Source organism: Drosophila kikkawai, chromosome 4 (genome assembly GCF_030179895.1).
Source record: "Drosophila kikkawai strain 14028-0561.14 chromosome 4, DkikHiC1v2, whole genome shotgun sequence".
In the NCBI taxonomy this organism is placed as follows: domain Eukaryota; kingdom Metazoa; phylum Arthropoda; class Insecta; order Diptera; family Drosophilidae; genus Drosophila; species Drosophila kikkawai.
This window is the reverse complement of record NC_091732.1, coordinates 1,826,856-1,850,001: the sequence shown is the minus strand read 5'-3', so window position 1 is coordinate 1,850,001 and position 23,146 is coordinate 1,826,856. Positions and strand designations below refer to the sequence as shown.

Below are 23,146 nucleotides of genomic sequence, written 5' to 3'. Positions count from 1 at the left end.
TCATGGAAACAACGCTCAGGGAGAAATGTGAGTGGGCGGAGAAGGTAGGACTCAATATCAATGCGGATAAGACGCACCCCTCTCTGAAAATACTAAAAGAGTACCCTCTCATAATCAAGAACATCCATTTGAAACTATTTGCCTCTCGTTTTTTCTCTCCTTTGAATCCAGGTTTTACCCTTCGATACCGTGCCTAAGATAAATTTTTTTCTTCGCGTCATCTTTTGTAAATTTTATTTATAGTTTTTCTTTTAAGTTACTTTTTATTGGTAATTAGCATGCAATCAGATATTGATATAAGGCTTTTTTTGTTTACTACAAATTACATTTTAAAGCCGTTCCTATTCATATCTTGAAGGGGACTTTACAATTAACTTAAATTAATACAGATCCTTCCAATTAAAAAAGGAAAGATGGCAGACATTAGAATGCTCCATTATAGCGTTTTTTCTAAGGTCTGTTTTATTATTTATTTATAAATTTATGTTGATATAAAATGGAAAATGGAATTGTTTAGGACCCTTGCTTTAAAATGATTTTATGATTTTATTGACATATTCAACCTATATAGAAGCTTTTTAATCTTTAAAAACCCGAAAACTTATCAGAATTGCATTAGCATTAGCAGTGTATGGTAAATTCTTCTACATATTTATTCATATATATATATATATATATAAATATTTTTATTTATTTGATTAAGTTAGGTTCTTTATGCAACATTATAACCCAAACTGTGTGTAACATGTATGTAGCAATTTTTTGTTTTGTAATAAAAATGCAATCATACTTAAATTTGTAAATTTTAATCCTTGTGAGATCTTTGTTTTTTTAGTATTTATGTGTGCGACTTGACTTGATGTTTAATTTATTAGTTTGGTATCACTTTTATACTGGCAGTGCCTTTTTTAAATAATAAATCAAATTAAGCTTTTTATGATCTTTAAAATGGCAAATTGTATGATATTTTCAGGAATTGGCTACATATCATTTCTTATATTTGTTAGGTTAGAGTTACCACTAATAATTTTAATAGATTTATCCAAGACATAACCACTACTAGCTAGGTTAGCCAAAGACTCATTAGCTGTATCTAAAGCATATCCAGATCCAGCATCTTTTGTTTTTAAATTGGGCGTGCTTGAGGTCGAGGAGTAATCTTGCAAGATATCCAAATTTGTGACATTCTCTAGTTGGAGGAGAGAGTTGGCCGAGCTGTTTAGGGAGCCAGTGAGTCCTAAAAAAATACATATATATATTTATACATTTAATAAAGTAAAAAATTGAATAGTTCTGTTTACTATTCATTCCATTATTGTTCATCAAATGCGGTAAATATGGCATAGAAGCTGGATAAAATCTAGATGTTTCACCAGAATCCGCTGAATGCGCTGACGTTGTTGTTGTTGAAGGTAATAATAATCGTGTGGAGATATCATTAACGCATGCTTTTCTTAAACCTTCTGCCAAGATATCTGTATCTTTTTTTGTTATTAATTCGCCTTCGTTGACATTTAAGTTGGCCAGTTTCGTGAGCTTTAAATCGCAATGACTATTTTCGTTGTCCCTTTCAATGGATAACGAAATGGATGTACCGGATGTTGAGGAATTTATATTTGTTACTTCATTTGCGGACCCTTTATTGACACCTGGAAAACATATATTTTTATTATAAACATATTTATTTTTATGTATTATTATATTATATATCTCTTCCTTATAATACCTGTTACTGGGGACTGATTTCCGCTCGTGTTACAACCGCCACTTGTAGTGCTAGGCGGCCTGGGCAGTCTACGGCGCAGCCAAGGATGCTTCAACGCTTCTGATGGTGTCAATCGCTTTTCTGCATCCCATTCTAGGCAACCGCGTATAAAATTAAGAAACAGCGGATCTTTACATCCATCCAGCGCCTTAGATAAACTCTTGGAGCAAGGTGGACCGCGTGGCTTGCCCCTGCGGGACTGACCACCGATTAGAACCACCATACCATCGGACATGGTGCGAACAGTGCAGTAGCGGGGATATCCCTTTGGGCTAAAAAATGATTTTGATCTCTTCGAACTGGCTAATATATTCCTATTTGGCATTCCCAACACTTCAATAATGCACGCCAGTTGATCGCTTTCATTTTCGCCCGGAAATAGGGCATGCCCCGATAGCAACTCTGCTAAAATACAACCCAATGACCACATATCAATGGCTCGGCCATATTTTGAGCCTAATATAACTTCGGGAGCGCGATAGAAACGTGACTGGATATATGTGTAGATTCGTTGATTTTCAAAACACGACGAACCAAAGTCAATCACCTGTCAAAATAAATATATATATAAATAGTATCATGAAAAATAAAACATACTATACATAGCTAAACTAAGATATATTGTGAACTGGCTTCAGGCTGTCTTAAATTTACTCCAAAAGCCAATAAATGAGCGCTCTAGAACCGGCAGGAGAATTAAGTCAGAAGTTTTCAACGCAGTGAAGGGTCGCTTCCGACCCTACGAAGTACATATATTCTTAATCAGCTTTAACAGCCGAGTCGATATATCCATGCCTTATCCGTCTAACCGTTTTTATGCAATTTTGCAGATAGTCTTCTTGCTTTTTTACTAGTATATTAGTCGCCGAATCGGACGACAATATCATATAGCTGCCATCAAAGCAATCGGAAATTTTTTTAGAAAAAAATTCTAGTTTCGCTGTTTTTTTAATGTTTTTTTCATTTATTTTAAGATTTAACCATTTTGTATTATTCAGAATTTCGGTTTTAATTTTATGGAAATCGGACGACTATATCATTTAGCTACCATAGGAACGATCATTAAATGTTGAGAAAAATGTAGATCTGGGAATGGAAAACTGTATCTGTAAAAATAATATTAATAGGTACTTTGTTGTTGTTCAGCAAATATACAGGTAGTCAAAAGTATTTACACATGGAACCAATTGTTGGACATCCCAACTTCTCTTATTCTTGTTGTTGTTAACCAATTTCAGTAAAATATTTTTTATCACGTAGCTTGATCTATGCAGAAGCAACCCAAAAAGAAATGCGAATGATATCGGTACATGGGGAAATAATAAAAACAAAAGAGTAGAAGCATGTATTTACACACGTTTATTATTTATACACGTTTAAAGATGATTCGCGCTGCTACAGAATTTACAAAAAAATATGTATATGTCGGAGATAACCGTTATTTCGCCTGCGCTGTCTAATCCAATCTGTCCTCACGCCACTTTTCCTGTGGCCCTTTCACCTTTTCTTAATTTTCACTCAGACGTCAATCCTAGACAATCTCAAGCTGTTTCTCTCACTGTCTCCTATTGTTGCGACAGACGAACAGACCTCACTCATTAACAGACAGTCTTCTGTCCTTGTCCTGTTACCGACTCAACTGTCATTGCGGCTGCGCGCCAGCGACACCTACAGGGCTACCAATGCCTGAGCATGCCGAATAATTCTGTTGTCCATGGCAACAAGCATTCCAAATTTGCACTTAAACCAACTTTCCGACATATATATATATCAGAGAGCGGCAGCAAACCACCGGATAAACACCGAGTATTTTTGACACCCGAGTTATTTTTCGGCAACGAGAATAGGGTGCGAGTAAACACTCGACAATAATTCTCGTATATTTGTGCACACAAGCGTAGTTCGTCTACGAGTCAACAAGTTGAGCAAGAAATGCTCGAAAGAGAAGTGAGTAAAAGCGAGAACACAATACTCGAGCCTAAAACAACACCCGGTGACTAGATGCTCTCGTTTATTTTTGTGATTCCTTTTGCAATCTGGTACAACCAAAATTCATTTAAGTAAATTATAAATACAGTATACATTTCCTGATTTCTTGTTCTTTTAATTAACCAAAAATAATAACATATATGTATATGGTACATAGTTCATTCTATTTTTCGACACATAGTAAAAAAACTGAATGCTAATCGAACGAGTGGGTAAAGCACACAAAAACTACTCGGGTGACTTCAAAACACCCGAGTATTTTTTGTGTGCTTTACCCACTCGCTCGTTTACTTATGTGTGCTTCAACTACTCGCTCGTTTAGTTATGTGTGTGAGTGCCACCGGCACCGAGCAACGAAAAGTACCGGGTGTAAAATGAATAAAAACAATCGCTGAAAACGTAATCGGGTGCTCGGTATACATGCCACTCGTTATACTCGTGCAAGTTTATGTGTGTGCGACTCGTTTACTTTATTTGCCGGTGCACAGTGGTCGAGCTTGTATGGAGCCGCGGCCATAAATACTTCTAGATGTGCTATCGCTATGAAACTTTCACCAAAAATCTAGAAAAATGTTTTAAGTATATCCACAAAAAATTGGCCATATTGCTCGACTATATCATATAGCTGCCATAGGAACAATCTGTTAAAAATCCATACTTAATATGAAAAACTTTTTTGTTTTTCAAGATATCTTAACCAATTTCACAGATTATATGTTTGGTACAGGTTCATGCATTCTTACCAAATTTGGTTAAAATCGGATCTCTATATCTTATAGCTCCCATACAACATTTTTATAAAACTATTTTTTTCCAAGACCTAACTTTAATTTTTTAGTTTTTGATCTCTTAATGAGAACGTTGGTGAAATATAAGTGCCCAAAAGTAAAAAAAAAATTATGCACTTATATATTGTGTGTTTATTTTGTCCAGCAACAAACTTACACAGCTTAAGGGGGGTAAGGTTAATTGGATGCAAAACTCACTACTTTTCAAAAAAATGTTGTGGCGAAACGGCTAAAATTAGCTTAATGAGTTAAATACCATATAATAACACAACATTTGAGCAATTTTTTTTTAATTTTTGTATTAAAAAATATTTACATGCTTACGAGTAATAGCGAATCTCCTGAGTCCCCACAAAAAAAGTTTATTTTCGGTGTACATCCTATCCTAGCTGTCCACAAAAACATCAGATATCAAAAAAATGTATTGTATTCACTAAAGGATAAGTGCTCCGAGGTACTCAGGTGACGTTTTTATTTTTAAAATTTTTTCCCGATTTTCTATTACAACCCGGATTATTGGCTAAAAAATTAGGGTAATTTGTTTTGTAATGGCAAATTTGCAGCCGCAGGTAGCCGCAGCTAAAGTAAACATTTTTATAATCTTTAAATATCAGTTAATGACGGCACATAAATTTCATTTGGGGGCAACGGGGGGAAACTACTTAAAACTTTACGTAAACCCAACATTTACGAACTAAAAAGACGCACTTTTTTAACAAAGATTTACACGAAACACAACACAAATTATATATATATTTTTCTGTACAAATAAAGTATATACCTTTATCTACCATATCCAGTCCAATTTTTTTTGGTTCAACAGCGTTTTATATTATAGTTTACATTTTTAAATTTGGTCTGTGCACTCCACTGCTGACAAATTAAAAGTGCATGAATACAAAAACGCTTTTGTCAATCTATTTTCAGAAAGTCCCGTTAGAAATTCCAAGTAGACCGTATTGCATGGTAAACTTTGGACAATCAGCTGATAGAAAAACCATGTTTCGCTTGAATAGCTCAAAATCAATTTTTTTATTTTTGGCCTATGGGCCCGACCACTGTGCGGTGGTAAGAAACACCGGCACCAAAATTTTGACAAGTGTGAATGGAGTTGTCGAAACAGGCACCCCTGCCGTTCTCTGATATATATATATATATATATTAAAATACTGAATATTATGGATTTATTTGCCAAAACTCGGCTAAAACTCGAAAAAAAATAAAAATGTAATATTTTAGTCTACAATTTTTTAAATCATACCAGTTTTTTTTTTTGGTAGTCTTACTACAATTTAATTAAAAAGGAGAATAATTGCAAAAAAAGCAAAGTTGAAGTCAAAACCGTCATAAATCTACGTTAAATCAATCAATCATATGACAACTAAATGGAAGATTTAAGAAAAATCCTTTTATTTAATCATATTAACATCAGTAAAATAGCGATGGCAAAATAAAAACAAATAAAATAAAATAAAAAACATTTATTTACTCTAGAGTATACTAAAGAGCTTATTAATTTTGGAACTATGTTTTACGGACTTTTTAGTCTTCAGATTAATAACAAGGTTCGTTTAGAACATTTATATTTATTATTATTAATTAAATATACCACAAGAACATAAGAAGAAAAGGGCACAACTACCTATTAGATATATGTGACTCTGTCAGTCTATATGTCTATCTAGTTATCTTTTTTTGGATTTGGTGATGTGATATTAATATCACATTAAATCGGTCTGAATTATTTAATATTCTGAAAGATCTTTCCTTTTTTATTTTCCGAATATCACGTGGATCCTGCAACTTAATGGTGCTCAATATAAAAAATGTTTCAACAAATCTGTTTATGCAGTTCTACCATAGCATTTATTTAGTTTTGACTTAATATTATTAAAAGCAGTTAGCTATCATTAAATGTCAAATTGACTATAATTTGACTATACCTTCCTAAACTCAATTTTTAGCCAAGCTGATGCTAAAACTAATTTTTCTAATTATTATGAGAGTAACTTATGAGATTTAAGCCTAAAAGAATATTAACCAGAATTTTATTTAAAAAGAAAATTTATGTGTAAATATCTTTGACGCGAAATAAACGTGTGTAAATACTTTTACATGCTTATACTCTTCTGTTTTATCATTGTTCCATTTACCGTTATCTTTCGCATTCTATTTTGGGGAGCTTCTGCATAGATCAAGCTACGCGATAAAAACTATTTTAGGGAAATTGGCCACCAACAACAAGAATAACTACTAAAAGAAGTTGCGATGTGCAACAATTGGTTTGTTGTGTACATTTTTTTGACTACATAAGTATATTTATAGTTTTAAAAAAATATATATAAAATATAGTTTTGTACCATTTAAAAATGTTTTTGAAATTATATCAAAACCATAGAATACATTGTTTCATATACATACATACATATCTTCTGTGGGTTTTATAATCATTTGACTAAAATTGATCGATTCTTAATGATCCAATTGCGAGGGTACAGAAACTTCGGCGTGCCGAAGTTAACTTCATTTTTAACTTTCATTTTCTATAGTTGTTAGATTATTTATTTACATATGTCTGTACTTTATTAATTTCTACTTGTTTCATAATTTTGTTGTGCTTTTACTTTTTTTCTTCTTCGCTTTATTGGTTACACTGTTTACTGTTTTATTGGTTACAAGTTAAAATTAAAAAAAATTTTTTTTTTTTTTTTAGCGATTTAACACCTTCAGACTACTTTTTGTGGGGCTACGTTAAGGGAGGATATACATGTAAACCAAAATTTTGTTTCCCAATTTTTTTTTTTTTTTTTAAGAAATAGTTTATTACTTAAATTATATACTGTGTAAGTTTCATTTTCATATTCCAACTTTAAGTGCCTTAAATCAAGTATGCACGCAAAGTATACAAGTGTTAACGTGGGCGCATCAAAAACTTTAAACGTCTTTTTCTCAGCTTCTAATTTTTTCATTTCTACCTATGCTATGGATACGATTCACAAAAAACTGTAACATATCGGAGTGAATCAAAAATTATTATGATCAGCATGAAAATATCTTCTATTTGAACCTAAATGAAAATGAGTATTACTATTTTTTAAGAGCGTAGAAAGTGAAATCCCTATAAATGACGTTTTTTCCTTCAAAACAAAATTTAATTTTTTTGTCACAATTTCTTTTTGGTTTTTATACCCTTGCAGGGTATTATAATTTCAGTCAGAAGTTTGCAACGCAGTGAAGGAGACGTTTCCGACCCTATAAAGTATATATATTCTTGATCAGCATCAACAGCCGAGTCGATTTAGCCATGTCCGTCTGTCCGTCTGTCCGTCTGTCTGTCTGTCCGTCTGTCCGTCTGTCCGTCTGTCTGTCTGTCCGTCTGTCTGTTTCTACGCAAACTAGTCCCTCAGTTTAAAAGCTATCTGAATGAAACTTTGCATATAGTCTTCTATATGCTCTCACTGCTATATATGTCGGAACAGGCCGGATCGGACGACTATATCATATAGCTGCCGTACAAATGTTCGATAAATTTTTAGAAAAAAATTATAACTTGGCTGTTTTTCAATATTTTTGCGATATAGCCATTTTATATTATTCTAGAATTTTGGTAAAATTTTTATGAAAATCGGACGACTATATGATATAGCTGCCATAGGAACGATCGGGAAATTAATAGAAATAAAATTATAGCTTCGTTGTTTTTCAACGCATTTTTATTTACTCTGAGATATACGTTTTTTTTATTATTCTAGAATTTTGGTATAAATTTCATAAAAATCGGACAACTATATCTTATAGCTGCCATAGAAGCGATCGGTAAATGTATAAAATATATAAAGCTGGGAATGTAAAACTGTAACTGTCAAACTCTAAACATAATAAGTATAGGTAAAATGTAATGAAACTCTGTTTTGTGAGTGTCTTCAGCATTTCAATCTAAAAAATAAACATCAAAACCAATCTGCAAGGGTATACAAACTTCGGCGTGCCGAAGTTAGCTTCCGTTCTTGTTTAGGTTCAAATAGAAGGTAAAAATGTTATGAATACAAAAAAATTTTGTTTGAGGATTTCCGACACAAATTACGTGCTCTATCGTGTCTATAGCCGGGAAACTCAAGGCTCGAGGCGCTGCGCCATATTTTCCATAGGTCCGCCATTTTGTAAAATATTGTTTATAACAACATTTTTTTTATCATCTCCGATTCTACTTTTAACTATCTCCAAAGTTTCACGAAGATTGCTTGACTATTTCCTACATTAAAAAATTCACGAAAAATATCTACATTTAGACCGTTTACATGTATATCCCCCCTTAATGCTCTGTATAGACAGGCAAGCCCGCTTCAATTGGAAGACAACATTGAAGCATGTATTTTATTTATTTGAATATAGTGTTCCCAAATTGGACTAGCCGAATGGACCATTTCAAGCGCAGTCGCGGTCAACATTTGCATAAAATAATCTTTAAATATTAAATTATATGGACCGTACTATCAGTTCTAATAAAGATATCATGAATTTTTCTGTATTTATTAATTTTTTTTTTCCTATAGCTCTTAAAAAATCACCGTTAACTATGTTTATATATGTACAGCTCACCTTTATACCGGAACGACCTTGTTGCTTAAGTAAAACATTCTCCGGCTTCATATCACAATGGATAATGTCGCTCTTATACAAAGCATCCAAGCATTGCAGCAAAGAATGAGCAAATTTGCGCACCAATTGAAGGCTGAAGCCTTTAAACCCGTTCTTTTTAATCAATTCGTAAAGATTGATACTAAGAAGCTCAAAAGTGATGCAAGTATGATTGCGAAATGTAAAGTAATCGAACATGTGGATAATGTTCATTGTATTATATTTATCATGACGCCGCAAATGGTGAAGAATTCGAATCTCCTCCTGTGCCTGACGATGAAACCTCTTCTCGTTGCGCACAATTTTAAGAGCAACATGTTCGTGGGTTTTATGATCATAGGCCTTTATCACCTGCCCGAAGCTGCCCTTACCAATTATTTTCAACATCTCATAACGATACGCCACATGGTCGTGTGGGACGTGTATATAAGCACCTTGTTCATTATCATAATCCGAATTATTGGGTCCATATACGCCGGGACGCTTCTTGGCATTCGCCCCAATAAAATATATCTGGGGATAGGCTAGTATTTCTGTTCGTTCGTAGGGAGTTAGCTTATGCATATACAAGATCATAACTTGCTGGGGCGAAACAACAAGAACTTTTGGCTTATCCTGCAATGCACTCTTCTGCTGGCCAGACATGATGATTTGTTCGTGAAATAAATAGCTTTGATTCTCCATTGGTTGGGGACTCTCATCCACTATGGGTTCAGTTTGTGCCTTAGCCTTACTGCAGCTGCTTGAGATAGTAGTGCTTAAACTTAAATTGGGAACCTCCGTTTTTGTTAAACTGGTCACGGCATTTGGCAGCGATATGGCTAAAATGTTGTATAAAATTATTAATTTTAGTTTTATAAACGTTATTATTATTTACCTTGAATAGAGGCTGAAAGCTCAAAGCCATCGGAAGTCGAACTGCGCTGATGTAAATGAATATTGCTGACAAGCGAATTTGTATCTGGATCTGACAATTCCGGCTGCATATCTTCTTGCCGATTATAAAGCAAAGCCGATGAGCCATAGCTCCTGCTGAAATATTGAACCTGCCGCTTGCCGCCTCGACACCCTTGATGTTGGCTTGCATTATGGGTATTAGTTTGAGTAGTAACACCAGCCGGGTTGGCCGTCGAGTTTCGGTTAATCATGTGCTGGACCTTAAGCTGAGGTATAGACATTATAGATGGAGGCGAAGAATTGGCTTTTGGTGACTTGAGGATTAGTTTTTCGTCTAAAAAGCTTTCACCGGTAGCAGCAGTAATCCGAATTGACTTTTTGCCACACAGTTCAATATGATAGATTTTCTTCAATGAACCAACCATAGTATTCAGGTATACATACATACATACGTACATATGCACAAACATATGTACATACACCGATATCCGAGATATTTTTCGTTATTTATTTTTTCATTGGTTGTTTTGGTTTAAAATAGCATTATAATTTCAACCAGAAGTTTGCATTTTTGGATGGAATAGTGTTTTTAAACTTCTGGTCAATAATACTTATTTTTTATTTAAACTGCTGAATTATTGTGTGGGCTTTATCTTAATTTATTTTCTTAGTAAGTTACATATGTATGTATGAATGTTTGCATATAATGAATGTTGCTTTATAGAATCATTCCAAATAATTAATAATAATTCGTTACCGAATAAACGTTCAGAATATAGTACAAAAACACAATTTCACATTTCATTAATATGTACATATGTTCATACTTTTGTACATACATTCACCGAATTATTAAACTGTAGCGGAAAATGTTAATACATCTTAACCAAAATTATATGAGATAACACTCTCATTTCATTCTGCCAAACGTTATTTTAAAATATATTAAATATATAAATTATTGGTTTAGCTTTAATAATACACAATTTTTTCTCAAGAACCTGTAGAGATGCGAAAACATCGATTTTACTTTTATCGATGGCTTTTAAAACTGTGATATATAGATATATTTTTCAGGGACCGCAAATATCGGAAAAAATTTTGAATGAAAACATCAAGCAAGATTTCATGCATCATGATCAGCAAAAACGGAGAGTAATAGGGTTTTCCCACACACCGTCAAAGCGCAGCCACCGTCTGTTGAACAAACGGTCCATAAGGTTTTGCCGTTCCGAATTTTCTCAAATGGACCGGCATCAAAGCGCATCGAAATCTAATACTGTCTTCCCACACAGCACATTTGTGAGGAACGTTTGGGATTTTTCACAAATGTGAAACTCGTGTTCCCACACAACATTAAAACACATTTAACATCCGAACAGCTGATCGATCAGCTGTGGCTCATGAAAACGTAAACAAAGGCTGTCGAATTGACAGTTGCAAATTTGAAATGGAGCATTTACCAACTATTTTGGCTGTTGTACAACAGCAAAAGGCACAGATTGCGTCAGAATTTATCCGCACTAAATTTAAATGAATTTAATGACAAGGAATTTTAGTTTTTCTAATGATTTTTCTCTAACAAAGAGCAAATTCCCCGAAGAGTGTCTATAGGTGGTATAGGCATCCAAAATCTTTAAAATAAGATAGAGGCAGGCGGTTTATATTAAATAGTAACAATTGGGGACATATTGAAAAAACGTCAACAACTATTTTGGGCATGCTTGTGCTTTGGCGCCACGTTTTAAATTCCATATCTCATTTGTTCCTCGCCAAGTTTGTTTACATTTTCGTGGTGAATGGTCAAATTAAGAAGAAGAATCAGAGTTGCACCGAAAAACTATCGCCTAACTATCGCCAAGCAAACCGTGGTTAGATTTTAATGTTGAACTAACGCCGGTCCATTTGGGAAAATTCGGAACGGCAAAACCTTATGGACCGTTTGTTCAACGGATGTTGAATGTGCTTGAATGTTGTGTGGGAAGACCCTATAATACTGTCTTTAAAAAAAAAGTGAAACTCGTGTTCCCACAGAGCTGCGTTAAAGTGCATCAGCATCCGAACAGCTGATCGATCAGCTGTGGCTCATGAAAACGTAAACAACGCTGAAGCGATGTGGGAGTAAAATGAATAGTTTATCAACTATTTCGGCTGTTTAAAAACAATAAAACCAAAGAATGCGTCAGATTTTATCCGCACTAAATTTAAATTAATTGGATAACAAGGAATTTTAGTTTCTGTTTAACGCAGCTCTGTGGGAACACGAGTTTCGCATTTGTGAAAAATCCCAACCGTTACTCACAAATGCGCTGTGTGGGAAGACAGTATAAGGGATTACTCTATTAAGTCTAACTAACGGACGGCATGACTTTACATTTTCCGTTTGCATAATTTGGGTTTATGATCTTTCGCGTTGTTGGGTACTAAGATAGTCGTGCTTCAGGCCAGTTTCTATTGGTGGTAGATTACAGCAGGACAATTTGTATGCTTAGTAGTGATCAGGCAAAACAAGTCAAGACAGGCCAGCTGAAATCATTTGATATCGGACTACAGCAAAATGGAATTCCATCATGGGCTATGGCTGTCGCGTGCCACTGTTTTTGTCGACTTCCTTCTGCAGAAGATGACAAGGACAGAATCCAGAGCACAGAAAGAGACATGGACAGAAGAGAAAGAAGAAACAGAGGTACGCGACAGCCGTAGCACCTGACAAAATACCATTTTCTCTGTTCTACGGCTACGGCTTCGTTGAGCTATATTTTGCTGATATTTAAGTCTGCTGCGTTTTTTTATACCGCTGCAGGGTATTTTATTTTTGTAAGAAATTTATAACGCAGTGATGGAGTCATTTTCGACCCTTTAAAATATCAGGCCTGCTCCGGTAATCGAAAACGGCAAGATTTTTTCGTTTTCGTTTTTGAAAACGAGAAATTGGTGCTCCGGTAATCGAAAACGAAAGATTTTTTCGATTTGAAAAACGGGCACCTTTTCTCGGCCGAAATGAAAAGTAAATGGCTGTTTTTATATGAAATCAGATCTTATTTACAAAAGGAAAAAAATAGTTTACTTAATAGTCTATTGATGTTTATTCCACACCACCACAAAATCATTCTGGCTGGTAGTTATTTTATAAAAAATTTATTCTGACCCCTCCTCAGATTTGACAACAACATTTTTGCCGTGTTCAACCAGTTTTCTCCCACTTCTATATATGTTGGAACGAGCAGGATCGGATGACTATATAATATAGCAGCAATAAAACAAATGTGACAAGAAAGGAAGCTAACTTTGGCACGCCTTGCAGATTGGTTTTCATATTTATATTATAAATTATAATGCCGAAAACAGTCACTAAACAGAGTTTCATAATATTTCACATATACTTATTATGTTTACAGTTTGACAGTTACATTTATACATTCCCAGCTTTACATTTTCTCTACATCTACGGATCGCTTCTATGGCAGCTATATGATATAGTTGTTCGATTTTCATAAAATTTTTACAAAAATTCTGGGATAATATAAAATGGCTATATCTCAAAAATGATGTAATAATATTGAAAAACAGCGAAGTTATAATTTTTTTTCTAAAAATTTATCGAAATATGATATAGTCGTCCGATCCGGCCCGTTTCGACATATATAGTAGTGAGAGTATATAGAAGACTATATGCAAAGTTTCATTCAGATAGCTTTAAAACTGAGGGACTAGTTTGCGTAGAAACGGACAGACGGACGGACAGACGGACATGGCTAGATCGACTCGGCTGTTGATGCTGATCAAGAATATATATACTTTATAGGGTCGACAACGTCTCCTTCACTGCGTTGCAAACTTCTGACTGAAATTATAATACCGTGCAAGGGTATAAAATTTTGTAGAAACCGAATTATAGCTTTGCCCTTTCTAAATACATCCTTTGACATTATCTGTCAAGATTTTCGTTTTAAATTTTATGAAAATCTAATGACAATATCTAATAGCTGTCATAGGAACTGCCCGAGATATAAAAGATATTCCTCAAAGTTTACTTTCAAATAAGAAATTAGTTCCGTTTCTCAAATATTTAATTAAAATATACGAAGCTAGTTTCTTTTTTTGTTTTTATATGTAGTTTGGCGCTTGAAAAATATTTTGCTTATGTTAGTACTAAGCTTTAAAGAAATATAACCGATATCTTTACACCCAATATAAACGATTGGTTATCGAATATCGATTTATTAAGACAGACCAGACTTAAAGTTGCCGTTGCAAATTTTCTTCAGTTAAAAGTAAAAATTATTCATCTGTTATTTTAGCAATTGTACATTAGTTCGTATAATATAGAAAACGAATAAGATAAAAATATGCTATAAATTCTTTTGCGTAACTTCCAACCTACAATAGATAAAATTTAATGAATTGACAAAGTATATAAATTCGCCACCCTTTTGCAGTTAATGAGAGTTAACTTTGTGTAAAAAATAACGGCTAATGAAAAATTCATGAGTTTAGTTTTAACGTTAACATAGGTGCCTACTTGTCAAAGACAGAAGAAAGTACATAAAGTTAAAACAAATTAATTAACCCCCCCTTTTTTTTTTTTTTTTTTAAATTGAACGATTTTTCCACCCTCTTAGGGAAATATATATGTATGTATGTATCTATATACAAATGTATATGTGTAACACGCTTCCAAAACAACGAAGATAACATACATACGTACATATCTATATACATAGGAATATGTTTGTTTTCGATTTATTCACAATTTTGATGTTTTCCTGCATTTATATATCTTTTTAAATGAATGTAAATAGTGTACATACATATGTAATATTTACTGAATTTATATGATCAATACAGTGTTTTATTGTTACTTGCAGCAACTAAGCTTTTAAATTTGTTAAATTGAGTGTTTAGTTGCAGTTTAGTAATTATTTTTTGGATTAATTCGATTCGAACTACACTATTGTATTTTATTTGTCTAAAAGTTTATTGTATTGATTAATTCAACTTTTTGACAATGTAGTAGAATTTACAGTAATAAAACTTTTTAAAAAGTATTAAAAGAAAAACAAGAAAGGAAGCTAACTTCGGAACGCCGAAGTTTGACAATGTAGTAGAATTTACAGTAATAAAACTTTTTAAAAAGTATTAAAAGAAAAACAAGAAAGGAAGCTAACTTCGGAACGCCGAAGTTTGTATACCCTTGCAGATTGGTTTTGATGTTTATATTATAGATTTAAATGATGAAAACACTCACAAAACAGAGTTTCATTACATTTTACCTATACTTATTATGTTTACAGTTTGACAGTTACAGTTTTACATTCCCAGCTTTATACATTTACCGATCGGTTTATATGGCAGCTATATGATAGTTGCTCGATTTTTATGAAATTTATACCAAAATTCTAGAATAGTAAAAAAAGCTTAGATCTCAGAGTAGATAAAAATACGTTGAAAAACAACGAAGCAATAATTTTTTTCCTATTAATTTACCGACTGTTTCTATGCAGCTATATCATATAGTCATCCGATTTTTATAAAATTAATATACAAATTCTGAAATAATATAAATTGGCCATATCTCAAAAATGGTGCAAAAATGTTGAAAAACAGCAAAGTTATAATTATTTTTATACAAATTTATCGAACATTTGTATGGCAGCTATATGATATAGTCGTCCGATCCGGCCCGTTCCGACATATATAGCAGTGAGAGCATATAGAAGACTATATGCAAAGTTTCATTTAGATAGCTTTAAAACTAAAGGGACTAGTTTGCGTAGAAACAGACAGACGGACAGACAGACAGACGGACATGGCTAGATCGACTCTGCTGTTGATGCTGATCAAGAATATATATTCTTTAAAGGGTCGGAAAGGTCTCCTTCACTGCGTTGCAAACTTCTGACTGAAATTATAATACCCTGCAAGGGTATAATTATATAAAGGAAATTAATATCAGCACACAGCATCTGAGTGGTATTCCAATATTCATTAAAATAAAACCGAAATTCTGAAAAATAGAAAATGTTTAGTGTAGCTGAAAATATTTTGAAAAACGGCAAAGTAATAAATTGTTTGTCCATACATTTTGCGATCTTTTCTATATTACCTATATGATATAGTCGTCCGAGCCGGCCCATTCCGACCTACATATTTACTAATCAGTATAGATTTAAAACTATTTGCAATGTTTCATTCACATAGCGCGAACACTGATCAAATATATACTTTAAAGGGCCAAAAAAGTTCTTCTTGTAATATAATACCTTGCAGGGGAATAGTAGTTGATAAATAAGAGACTAAAATAATTCGAATCGAAAAATTGGTTTAAAAAAATAGTCAACCATCTAAACTGCTTGGTCTATTTTATTCAGAGCAGCCATGATTGATCCTAGTTCGAGTGAAGAGGAGGGCGATGACGATTCCATTGCCAATGCATCTTCTAATAAGGGACGCCATCATGTTCAGCCGTCTAATAAGTGTGGCCCTGGCAATACAATTTCCATTCCACATTCTGGTCTGGGATCTAATATACCAACATCTGGCTCTAATGGGGACCTAACTGGGAACCATAGAAACTTAACGAATATTACTCATGCAACGTCGGTCAGCAATCGCGTTGATGCTGGACAAAAAAGTGTTGCGGGTGGCGGATCTGGATCTGGAGTGGGGGTAGGCGCTAACAAGAATCAAGACCAAGTACAAGGTACTAATCGCGTTGATGGAGGTGGTCTTGAGGTACCTAACAACGGAATTCCCAGGTAAGAATAAAACAATAAAATACATTTTTGTACAATCACATAGATGTGGTTAAATCATTCTTTTTAGTGGCATTTCGCAAGAAACTCTAAATCAAAGTATTGGCTCCTCAAGGGCCAATTCCCTGCCACGTCCCTTGTCGCCTTCGCCTTCTTTAACCAGTGAAAAGCAAGAAACTGGGGATGCACATGTAAGTAATTGAACCCCTTAAATTATTGTGGCAAAACTAGCTTAATGGATTAAATACCATATAATAACACAACATTTGAACAATTTTTGATAAATTTTGTATTGCTAAATATTTAGAGGTAGCGAAGTTATAGGGAGTCGCCTCCAAAAAAAAGTTGGTTTGCGGTGTACTGTCTCCAATATCATCCGATCTAAAAAAATTATACCTCATTCGTTAAAGGATAAGTGTCCCGAGGTATTCTCGTGGCGATTTTATTTTTAATATTTTTTCCCGATGTTTAATGAAAATTTGAAGTCAAAACCCCGATTTTTGACTAAAAAATTAAGGTCATTTGTTAAATAAAAAATACTATAAATTTATAAATTAAAGAAAGCTAAACGTGAGTACCTGTATAATTACCTAAAGAAGCTATGTTCCAAATTTCAAACCGATTGGTTCAGTAGATTTTGAGTCGGTGTACACGTGATGCTCATGCATTGAACACCAACCACGAAGGTCAACTCGGCATAACTTCGTACATTTTGCTATGTTCGATGTAAAACTTGGAAATAATATTTTTAGGATATTGAGCCTTAACACCACCCCCCCACACCCCTTAAAGTCCCAAAAGTGCCTTGAGGTACCTATTTTTATTATATTATAGGACAAACATGAACGTGAAGAAGACGAACGCAAGCGCCGAATTCAGCTTTACGTATTTATCTCACGCTGTATTTCATATCCATTTAACGGTAAACAGCCCACTGATATGACAAAACGACAGACAAAAATTACCAAACAGCAATTGGAAATAATAACTCAGCGATTTCAGGTAATAATCGTGCAAAATTTAAGGCGATTTTTAGTAATTAAAATGTCTATCCAATAATTAATGTGAAAATATTCATTCGATCAACAGGCTTTTCTCAAAGGCGAAACACAAATTATGGCTGATGAAGCCTTCCAAAATGCCGTACAAAGCTATCATGATGTGTTTTTAAAATCGGAGCGCGTTTTGAAGATGGTTCAATCCGGTGCCTCATCGCAACATGATTTTCGTGAAGTCTTTCGAAATAATATTGAGAAAAGAGTTCGATCTCTGCCAGAGATTGATGGGTTAAGTAAGGAGACCGTATTAACCTCTTGGATGGCAAAATTTGATATAATACTAAAGGGCAGCGGTGAGGAGGAATCAAAGCGACCGTCACGAATGCAACAATCGTTAAATAGTGAATTAATACTATCCAAAGAGCAGCTCTATGATATGTTTCAGCAAATATTATCGGTAAAAAAATTTGAACATCAAATTTTATATAACGCGCTAATGGTGAGTAATAATTGTTATGATGTACTTGTTATCACACCTGTTCCGGTTTTTACTCATGTTAGTTGAAAAATCCTAAAATGTTATCAAATTCACTTCCCTAGCGTGGACTGGAAAAGGTCTGGGCGCTTATTCATATTATTTATATGTCAGAGATAACCGTTATTTAGTTTAACCGTAGTCGAGCCAGCGAATTTTTTTCGCCTGCGCTGTCTTATCCAATCTGTCCTCACGCCACTTTTCCTGTGGCCCTTTCACCTTTTCTTAATTTTCACTCAGACGTCAATCCTAGACAATCTCAAGCTGTTTCTCTCACTGTCTCCTATTGTTGCGACAGACGAACAGACCTCACTCATTAACAGACAGTCTTCTGTCCTTGTCCTGTTACCGACTCAACTGTCATTGCGGCTGCGCGCCAGCGACACCTACAGCCTGAGCATGCCGAATAATTCTGTTGTCCATGGCAACAAGCATTCCAAATTTGCACTTAAACCAACTTTCCGACATATACATATCAAAACACAGGTCAACATGGTTTATTTGTTGGAAAGTTAAGGATCATTTGTGGAGTAATTAGCCTATCACGATTTTGAGACATTTGAGGTTATGTACTCGGGAAAACTCGGTTTCTTTAACTTTTGAGGTTATGTAGAGAGCGCAACAAATTTTGTTGGCCTTTTCCCCTCCATTTATATTATTTAGTACATGCCGAAAAAACTTTCGGAGTGTTTCGTTTTCTCATCGTTTCTTACTGCTCAAACACTATTTTTTTTTGTAAAAAGCAAGCACCGTGAAGAACTGCCATAGTCCATAAGGTTTTTTTTTCATTTGGACCGCCGTTAGAACGCATCTAAATCTAACCACGGTTTGTTGGCGATAGTGCAACTCTGATTTCTTCTCTTTAACAATAAAAATTAGACCATTCACCAAGAAAATGTAAACAAAGTTGGCGAGGAACAATTGAAAAATGAAATTTAATATGTGGCGCCAAAGCTACAAACATGCCCAAAATAGTTGTTGGTGTGTTTCTGTATATTCTTGCCCCAAAGTGTCTCCCAACTGCTATTATTTAATATAAACCGGCTACATTCACTTTATTTTATAGATTTTGGAAGCCTATACAACCTATACACACCCTTCGGGGCATTTTTTTTTTTTACAGAAAAATCATTAGAGAAACTCAAATTCATTTAAATTTAGTGCGGATAAATTCTGACGCAATCTGTGCTTAGCGGTTGTACAACAGCCAAAATAAATTTGTAAATGCTCCATTTCAAATTTGCAACTGCAACAATTCGACAGTCTTTGTTTACGTTTTCATGAGCCACAGCTGATCGATCAGCTGTTCGGATGGCGGATGCGGGAACACGAGTTTCCCTTTTTTTTTAAATCCCAACCGTTCCTCACAAATGCGCTGTGTGGGAAGACAGTATAGGGCGTTAGTTCTTCAGTGGAACTCTGATTTCATCTTCTTAAAGCCTAGTACTCTGACGAGAAAAATCCGCTGTATAAATTTAGACAGCGGCCAAACTCCATATAAAAAAAACTGTGTCGAAAAAAGAAGAAGAATAACTTTTAGCCACGTCGTTTTTTCCGGTACTCTGACGACGAAAATGAAGCCTGCGAAAATTGAATGGCGTTGCCAGATCAAGATAGTAAACAGCTGATATCGCGCTGTCTAAATAATTCATTTAATTGATTTATTTAGACACCCCTTATGGAGGGAAAGTTGAAGGAAAAAGGTGGCATTGATAAGGGCTGTCAAGGGGAAGGCCATAATATGGAATTTAACCCACAAAGGACATTTTAATGCCATATTTATTAATATTTTTTTTAAATATTTGTTAACAAACAGCTGTCCAGTGTGACCAAAGAAAATCCTTAAACGCCATAAAAAGTACATTTTCATGGCATTTCATGATTTTCCTTTAATTTTTTTGGTCACACTAGCTCGGTAGCGAAATAAACAGCGATTCCGCTGTCTAATTTAGACAGCGGGTTTTTCTCGTCAGAGTACTAGGCTTAACAGTGAAAATTTGACCAACACTACGAAACTGTAAACAAACTTGGCGAGGAACAAATGAAATAGGAAATTTAAAATGCTGCGCAAAAGCTACAAGCATGCCCAAAATAGTTGTTGGCGTTTTTGTTTGTATATTCTTGCCCCAAATGCGCTGTATGGGAAGACAGTAAAAGATACTGCCACATTTTCACAATTTTAGTTCTGGTGGTATTAATTAATTATGTGGTAAATTATGAGGTGGGGTCAGATATACATTTTTTATAAAATAACTACCTGCCAGAATGATGTTGTGTTGGTATGGAATAAATTTCAATAGACCACCGAGTAAACAATTTTTTCGTTTTGTAAATAAGATCTGCTTTCATATAAAAAAAAACGAAAACGAAAAATCTTTCGTTTTCAAATACTGGAGCAGACCTGATTATTTGAAAACACGGCCGTCACATTGGTCAATAGTAAATTAATTAATAATTTGGTCATATTGGTTCCCGAGCGAAATATAATATGTGGCAATTTCGATATAAAAACGTTGTGAGCGTTTTTTTTTACGTTAGTACTATAATATTTATAATAAAAATTATAATTAATTCGATAATTCATAATAATTAAATAAATTGTATAGTTGGACTCGGCGGATGAGCAGGCCGCTGCCATAAGACGCGAACTGGACGGACGAATGCAGCGTGTGGGTGAAATGGAAAAAAATCGCAAGCTTATGCCAAAATTTGTATTAAAAGAAATGGAATCTCTGTATATCGAGGAATTGAAATCGTCCATAAATTTGCTAATGGCGAATTTGGAATCGCTGCCAGTTTCAAAAGGAAATATGGATAGTAAATACGGACTTCAGAAACTAAAGCGATATAATCACAGGTTAATAATATTATGTTTCACTTGCAAATACAATTAAATTTTAAACAAAGAATTTTGTTTTTCTAACCTTTTGCTTCTTCTGTATGGGTATCTTCAGTACTCCGTCGTTTTTGTAAGTTTTTTCAATCAATTCTATTTTTAATATAAGAATCATATAATTGTATCATATATTATATATATAATATACTAGCAGACCCGACCCGCTTTGCTGGGCCCGAACTAATTATAGTTGACCCGGCAAACACTGTTTTGTCATGTATATTATTTGTAGGAAACAATACGGAAACAATGAGCATATTACAGAGTTGTCAGTAAATAAAATATTAAACCTTCAACAGTAATCTTAATATATAAAAATCTCCTGTCACTATGTTTGTTCGCTATAGACTCCTAAACCGCTTCCTCAGCTTGTTCAATAAAATTATACTGGCATCGAGTCGTTACGCGCTCTTCACAATTGCCCATAAAATAAATTTGAAGAAATTTCGGATTATCATCAGGCATTGACATCAATGATCCAATTTTGTGGTACACCTGGCCATGTATTTTGAATGTAGTTTCAGAATTACGTCCATCGGATGCAAGATCACAAATTTTAGTGGCCCCAAATGACGTCAGTTGGAAGCAAGAATTAAATTTGCATATTTTACGCAAAAATAATGTTGAGTCATTTGAATTTCCAGCAAGAAGGGATAATAAAGGTTCTGGCGGAGCAGGTGGAGAGCACGACTTTTCCTGCTGCGCAGCACATACCGGCAGTTTCATTCCGAAATTTAAACGCCTGACAATATTGACATACTTTGTCCTTTCCACCGATAGCAATTTTTGAATGCGCAGAGTAGTTAATATCTGGTGCATATTCAAAAGCAAGACGAACGAATGATGTACGAACTAATGAGCGACTGTTCCGCTGCCTTTGTCGTTCTTGTGCTTGTACTACATCCTATGTTTCTATCTCGAGCCGCTCTATTTCTTGTATTGACTTGTTCTGGCAACTGATGAGCTCTTTCGAAACGTCTGAGTCGTGCCACTCTGCTGCTTACGTTGTTGAGATTCGATCTTTTCGGTGGCATTTTGCTGAAAATAATATCTTACCTTCTTAATGTATTTCAAATGAGAATTTAGAGACTCACCACTTATAAACACAAAACAATAATTATGAATGACAAATGACAATTGACAATTGACAATCATTGGCTCATCCTTCCTTCAAAGTGAACGGACGTGTTTTTTTCTTGCGCTCCCGATTTGTGTAGAATTTGTCTATAAACCTCCGGGGTTTACTAACATTTAATATTTGGTGTTTCAAATAATTCCCGTTAACTTCGCGTGTGCATGCTACTTGTTTATTTTGTGCTATTTAATTCAATTTAAATTGCATTTTAGTTTGGGCTGCTGCGGTTGCTTTGCATTTTGCTCTTTTTGCATTCCCTTTTGTGCCTTTAGCGTTTGTTGTTGTTTGCGTTGCCGCGACAGCTATAAACGGTTCTACTCAGCGCTTATCTCTCGCTCTCCTGCTCGTTGCCCCCCCGCTCATCAAGTGCCGCTGCATTTAATCCCTTGCGCCCTCTCTTAAATATCGAAGTACAGTGGTAAGTCGTTACAATGTCCCATAATATGGTCTGCTTCGCCAAAAACTGTAAGAAAAATATTACTTACGGTGAACTCACCATCACCTGTTGGCTGTGTGACAACATAGTAATTTGAACGAAATCTGTTAAGCGGTTTAGGAGTCTATAGCGACCAAACATAGTGACAGGAGATTTTTATATATTAAGATGGTAAGTACAGGATTTATAAGATATGGTTAACAGATTTTTGACAAGGCACACAAAATAAATCACAGGACTTGTAAACGCTAGTTACATATTTCCTTATTTTCTGGTAATATTGTGTATTTTATTCTCATTTTCTTGCTTATTTA

General features: G+C 34.5%; 2 protein-coding genes across 15 annotated transcripts in view; one reads left to right on the top strand and one right to left on the bottom strand.

Annotated features, from left to right (window-relative positions):
* Positions 1–217: 217 nt before the first annotated feature.
* Positions 218–23,140, bottom strand: Dyrk3 (Dual-specificity tyrosine phosphorylation-regulated kinase 3). Of its 7 annotated transcripts, none has more exons than XM_070287698.1 (6): positions 23,089–23,140; positions 10,058–10,381; positions 9,142–10,001; positions 1,727–2,312; positions 1,302–1,649; positions 218–1,237 (listed from the first exon to the last, which is right to left on the bottom strand). In XM_070287698.1, the coding sequence occupies exons 1-6, from the start codon at positions 23,129–23,131 to the stop codon at positions 981–983; spliced, it is 2,418 nt and encodes an 805-aa protein (XP_070143799.1). In that variant the 5' UTR covers positions 23,132–23,140; the 3' UTR covers positions 218–980. The 7 variants fall into 7 exon arrangements, with proteins under 7 accessions (XP_070143799.1, XP_070143798.1, XP_070143800.1 ...); XM_070287697.1 differs by lacking the exon at positions 23,089–23,140 and adding an exon at positions 21,976–22,095 and having other exon boundaries at positions 10,058–10,343; XM_070287699.1 differs by lacking the exon at positions 23,089–23,140 and adding an exon at positions 10,917–11,066 and having other exon boundaries at positions 10,058–10,343.
* The window catches only part of Cadps (calcium-dependent secretion activator 1), a 35,616-nt gene continuing 26,774 nt past the window's right edge, over positions 14,305–23,146 (top strand). For 4 of the 8 annotated variants that reach the window (XM_070287694.1, XM_070287692.1, XM_041776590.2 and 1 more), the window contains exons 1-7: positions 14,305–14,351; positions 16,449–16,835; positions 16,903–17,023; positions 17,667–17,834; positions 17,922–18,329; positions 20,972–21,222; positions 21,320–21,334. In XM_070287694.1, the coding sequence (XP_070143795.1) occupies positions 16,456–16,835; positions 16,903–17,023; positions 17,667–17,834; positions 17,922–18,329; positions 20,972–21,222; positions 21,320–21,334 (1,343 nt within the window). In that variant the 5' untranslated portion in view covers positions 14,305–14,351; positions 16,449–16,455. The other 4 variants (XM_070287690.1, XM_041776597.2, XM_070287691.1 and 1 more) reach the window with 4 other exon arrangements.